This window comes from Salmo trutta, chromosome 6 (genome assembly GCF_901001165.1).
Source record: "Salmo trutta chromosome 6, fSalTru1.1, whole genome shotgun sequence".
Classification (NCBI taxonomy): Eukaryota; Metazoa; Chordata; class Actinopteri; order Salmoniformes; family Salmonidae; genus Salmo; species Salmo trutta.
In genome coordinates, this window is record NC_042962.1 from 16,315,227 (window position 1) to 16,321,226 (window position 6,000).

Consider the following 6,000-nt stretch of genomic DNA (forward strand, 5'->3'; position numbering starts at 1 on the left):
CACATGATGTCGGCCGAGTCTGACTCTCAGCCGAGTGCCCCGACTCTCAGCCGGAATCGGCCCAGATCCACTGTGCTAGCTGGGAGATGGCTGCGTGTAAAAGATTAACTAAGTTTGGCCACTTTTCAGCATATTACAAATCTTTGATGTACTTGTTTCAGTGTATACAAAAACTGGAGCACATGACTTGACAAGGCGTTTTCAGTTTTTGAGTAATCACGAACCAAATAAAATGTTATTACCTCACAGATCATTACCCCAAATACAAGCCTACTGCTAAGCCTAACCGTAGCGCAAAAGCTAAACAGGGTTGCCAGATTTGATTTAAACCATTTTAGGGGAGTTTGTGGGGGTGTTCATTTAGTTTGTGGGTGATTTCAAGTCCATTGGGGGTAGAAATGTGGAATGTATTGTGGGGGAATATGATGCAGGAAATACTACCATGATGCAGGATTATTCAATAAATGGGGGGCAAACACAGGAGTAATGTATAAGCTAACTAAAAGTAAATCCCCTGGAATGTGGGGCCTGAGCTGGCAACCCAGAGTAACAATAGTTATAGTCTAAGTCAGTCACGTGAACCATCCCTTCACCTCGTTTTGTCATAACATCTTTGGTCTGACGTTTACGTGACAACCAGAATGCATTGTGATGCCAACAAACATGGCGCCACACACAGCTGGCATTTAGCTTAGCATTAGGTCATTATAATCAGTACAACCTTCCAAAAAGTATTTTACACAACTCATGTGTCCATTACAATCAATGCAAGAATCAGAATGCATGATTTGTCACCAGAACTTGAAAACGTGAATAAAACAGTAAATACATTATGCTCCATATATACGGTGTGCTACAGTAGAAACAACAACACAATATACAGCAACTACAATGATAATGTAATAAGGCACTTAGTTTGATAGGAACGCACATGTCCAAAGTTGTTGTTATCATAATGTAAGGGAAACCACAATGCAGGCGCCAGCCGGAAAATGTGCCAGGTGCAAAAAGTTTGTGCCGGTTCCTTTCTGACTGGAGATGCGCAAATGTCTGGGGAAACACAGGGGAAATGCTTGGGGTCTCGTCGTAGAGAGAAGTTTGTCCTGCTCAGTAAAGCATCAAACATAAATTGTCTGCTACAGTGAAATGGGGTACTTCTTTGTGAATTAATGAGTAGGCATAACACACCTCAATTCAAACTGTTAGAAAATAAAACTTCTTAGCAAATCATTTGAAATTGACAATTAGAAACCTAACCGATAGATAATTAGCAGGCAGCTTGCCTTTGTTTGAGGGTTAACTGTCCTGTTGCCTAACAAGCACACTTTGGGTTAGTGAGTGCATTCTGACATCACTTGCATAAAAAAACTCCCCCTGGGGCGATCATTAGAGATATTTGGAACTCACAGTGAAAAGGTTGTCTCGTGCTTAATTCCGACAGTTTCATTAAAAAGTGCTTGACAAAAAAATGGAGGTTTGGGACAAATGTAAGCTAGAGATGAAGAAAAAACATGCAGGAAGCGAGTGGAGAGAAAAAAATCTAACCCACGGCTGTGATATATTATTAATCAAGTTGAAATGATTTTGCATTGCAAAAAAAAATAAAAAATGGAAAAAGCCCTCTGTGATTGTGTGATTGAGCTTAATTATATAGCCTCTTGCCGATTAGCTCATTAAACAAGCTAAACGCTTCCCTGTGACAATTTAATCTGAAATTCCCTGACGACGGTCGCTGTGTTTATCTCGACAGCAGTGGTGGCGTCACGCTGACATAATCATCACTTGTTTTGTAAACACGCCAACAAGTAACAGGCGGCTGCCATGGCACCCGGCAGGCCTGACACTGGATAGTGTGGAGTTGTGGACGGACTGTCGCAGAGCGCTTGACTAGGCGTAGCATTACTGGAAGCAGTGGATGTGCAAATGTCTCGTCTTCTCTCCGACTATTGAACTTGACCCTCTTCTTGCAGACATCGATATTTCACAATCTCCCTTTTGATTGGAACAGATTTTCAAATTGAATTGTACTGAATCTTCAAATTGAGGTGAATTCAGTTTACCCTCCACTCATGTATAGGATCTGTCCCAAACGTCTCATATCTCACTGGTTTCTTGGCTGTTTTTTATAATGTCATGTATAACCATTTATTTTGTTGCTTAGTTTGACATTTGCATTTGGCTGTTGCATTTATGTTGCTGCATTTTGTCCCCTCCCACTCCCAACCCCTCTTCCTCCTACCCCCACCCCTCCTCCAATCAGGGAGCATGGAGTAACCATAGGGCAGCAAGCCCCCCCTCTTGGTCCCAGCAGGACCCCTCAGAGGGGGGGTGGGATGGCTCAAAAAACAGGCAGCTGCAGGAGGTGCCCGTCTGGAGCATGAGAGTGGTAAATGGAGCACTCTTATGATGTCCATGTCCAACCCCCCTCCCTCCCTTTCACTCAGTGGTTTAGCCCGGCCAGGTGGGGACAGGTTAGGACATGACACAGCACATGGTGCCACCTGCGGAGATGTAGTGAAGGCAAATCTATGTGAACATGGTTTTTGCACCTCCTTTATGAATTGCGTTATTATTCTATAAATTAACATTGTTAGCATTTAGCGTTGTTAGCATTGCCAGGACGACAGGAATCCCAGACTGATAGTGGAGTGAAACAAACTCAATACGTACAGTCTGGGTTTCCAGGCTACCCCTGACCCCCCTCTCTGTCACCCCCACCGCAACCCTTTAGTCCTGATATTGTGACATGAATCCACTTTGACGCTAACGCGCCACAACAAGCCTCTCTCTCGCACGCGCTCTGATGAGTTCATAAACTCCACTGTTATGTCGTCCTGTCTGAGCTGACAAGGTAAAGATAAAACTCCTTCACAACATGGCTCAATTATTATACTTCAATCTATCACTGATCTGAGCGATGTATAGTCTCATATCAGTTAGCATATACACACTTCATACCTCCCTCTCGTGCGCGCTCTACTCCTTCCCTCTCTCTCCTTCCTCTTTCCTCTTCCCTTCCTATTTCCCTCCTCGTTCCCCCTCGCCCCTCGCTCGTTCCCCCTCGCTCGTTCCTTGCTCTCTGTTTGATATTCTCTGCCCTACACACACACACCTCTCACCCTCTTGCTCTCTCTTCACACTCTCCTCCCTGTCTCCCTCCTGTCTTGCTCTCTCCTCACACTCTTCTCACTGTCTCACTTCTGTCTTGCTCTCTCCTCTCACACTCCTCCCTGTCTCCCTCCTGTCTTGCTCTCTCTTCACACTCTCCTCCCTGTCTCCCTCCTGTCTTGCTCTCTCCTCACACTCTTCTCACTGTCTCACTTCTATCTTGCTCTCTCCCTCCTGTCTTGCTCTCTCCTCACACTCTTCTCAATGTCTCCCTTCTGTCTTGCTCTCCTCACTCTCTCCTTCCCGTCTCCCTCCTGTCTTGCTCTCTCCTCTCACACTCCTCCCTGTCTCCCTCCTGTCTTGCTCTCTCCTCACACTCTTCTCAATGTCTCCCTCCTGTCTTGCTCTCTCTTCACACTCTCCTCCCTGTCTCCCTCCTGTCTTGCTCTCTCCTCACACTCTTCTCACTGTCTCACTTCTGTCTTGCTCTCTCCCTCCTGTCTTGCTCTCTCCTCACACTCTTCTCAATGTCTCCCTCCTGTCTTGCTCTCTCCTCTCACACTCCTCCCTGTCTCCCTCCTGTCTTGCTCTCTCCTCACACTCTTCTCAATGTCTCCCTCCTGTCTTGCTCTCTTCACACTCTCCTCCCTGTCTCCCTCCTGTCTTGCTCTCTCCTCACACTCTTCTCACTGTCTCACTTCTGTCTTGCTCTCTCCCTCCTGTCTTGCTCTCTCCTCACACTCTTCTCAATGTCTCCCTCCTGTCTTGCTCTCTCCTCTCACACTCCTCCCTGTCTCCCTCCTGTCTTGCTCTCTCCTCACACTCTTCTCAATGTCTCCCTCCTGTCTTGCTCTCTCCTCTCACACTCCTCCCTGTCTCCCTCCTGTCTTGCTCTCTCCTCACACTCTTCTCACTGTCTCCCTCCTGTCTTGCTCTCTCCTCACACTCTTCTCACTGTCTCCCTCCTGTCTTGCTCTCTCCTCACACTCTTCTCACTGTCTCCCTCCTGTCTTGCTCTCTCCTCACACTCTCCTCCCTGTCTCCCTCCTGTCTTGCTCTCTCCTCACACTCTCTCCTCTTGCTCCTGTCTTAATGTCTCTCTCTCCCCTCACTCTTTTATCCTGCCCTCTCTCTCCCACACAGGGTCGTGGTTCGGACTTCCCTGGAAGGCGGAGGCCCCGCGGGGCCAACCTATCTGGGCGTGGGGGCCGCGGACGCTCTCGAGGACTCAAAGCCGACACCACCCTCGCCATGACCCCTGGGGTAGGAGCCCTCACCCCCCCTTTATCCCCCTCCACTGCCTCCCTCCCTCCATCCCCTCCCTCTCTCTGTCCTCCTCCTCCTCTCTGTCCTCCTCCTCCTCTGCATACATTAATAAAACAATGGCCTAATGTGCTTAGCTTAGCCCAGAGAGTGCTCTCACATTAGCAAGAGGAACAGTACACTCAAGCACGGCATGAGGGTTGGTTGGTTGGTTGGTAGGGACACACACTAAAAACTGTGGGTGGTTGATGCAGAAAATGCGTTCAACGTGCATTTAAATACTATACATTGTGGGCACCGTTTAAGGTAGAAATGTCAATTCTGTATTGATTGTACGAGCTAGATAGTTGGATTAGATGGCAGCATGCTTGTTGACCAGAGCCGCTAGCGCTAGGCAGCCGGCCGCTAGGCAGCCTGCTTGTTGACCAGAGCCGCTAGCGCTAGGCAGCCGGCCGCTAGGCAGCCTGCTTGTTGACCAGAGCCGCTAGGCAGCCGGCCGCTAGGCAGCCTGCTTGTTGACCAGAGCCGCTAGCGCCGCTAGCGCTAGGCAGCCGGCCGCTAGGCAGCCTGCTTGTTGACCAGAGCCGCTAGCGCTAGCATGGTAATGCTGAGATGGGAACCCTGCTGCCTGTTTGTCCCTGTGGATCACATAATAATATATTGACACAGTCTGGAGGTGTGATAGCTGGTCACATGAGAACGTCTTCCATGTCCTAGACCTAGATCAGGCCTATTCCTGGGAGATATATGTTCTACCTCAATTGAAAAATACTTTACTGGGCCAAGCACTATTTTATTTTTTATCTCAACCTTTCCGATTTTAAACACAATCTTACCATCTGTTATAATTTGTTAATCAACTCCTGCTTGTGTGCCTGTGTCCGTACATGTCCATGTGTGTCTCTCCAGGCCAGCTTTGTGGAGCAGCCGTACATGGTGAAAGAAGAGGAGGAGAATGCCATGCACAACACTGTGGTCATGTTCTCAACCTCAGACCACTTCACTCTCAGACAGGTCAGTAACAACACTGTGGTCATGTTCTCAACCTCAGACCACTTCACTCTGATAGGTCAGTATCAAAACTGTGGTCATGTTCTCAACCTCAGACCACTTCACTCTGACAGGTCAGTAACAACACTGTGGTCATGTTCTCAACCTCAGACCACTTCACTCTGATAGGTCAGTACCAACACTGTGGTCATGTTCTCAACCTCAGACCACTTCACTCAGACAGGTCAGTAACAACACTGTGGTCATGTTCTCAACCTCAGACCACTTCACTCTGATAGGTCAGTACCAACACTGTGGTCATGTTCTCAACATCAGACCACTTCACTCTGACAGGTCAGTAACAACACTGTGGTCATGTTCTCAACATCAGACCACTTCACTCTGACAGGTCAGTAACAACACTGTGGTCATGTTCTCAACCTCAGACCACTTCACTCTGACAGGTCAGTAACAACACTGTGGTCATGTTCTCAACATCAGACCACTTCACTCTGACAGGTCAGTACCAACACTGTGGTCATGTTCTCAACCTCAGACCACTTCACTCTGCCAGGTCAGTACCATCATACATCACTGAAACGATAGAGTATTGACACTTTGTGCCGTCAAAGTCCCGGC

At 47.9% G+C, this 6,000-nt stretch overlaps 1 protein-coding gene across 1 annotated transcript in view; it reads left to right on the forward strand.

The window, feature by feature from the left end:
• LOC115195273 (histone-lysine N-methyltransferase 2C) overlaps positions 1-6,000 on the forward strand; it is a 225,697-nt gene that overhangs the window by 124,257 nt on the left and 95,440 nt on the right. Inside the window, exons 14-16 of the mRNA XM_029755045.1 lie at positions 2,261-2,386; positions 4,252-4,371; positions 5,281-5,385. Of these exons, the coding sequence (XP_029610905.1) occupies positions 2,261-2,386; positions 4,252-4,371; positions 5,281-5,385 (351 nt within the window). The remainder of the gene's footprint in view (positions 1-2,260; positions 2,387-4,251; positions 4,372-5,280; positions 5,386-6,000) is intronic.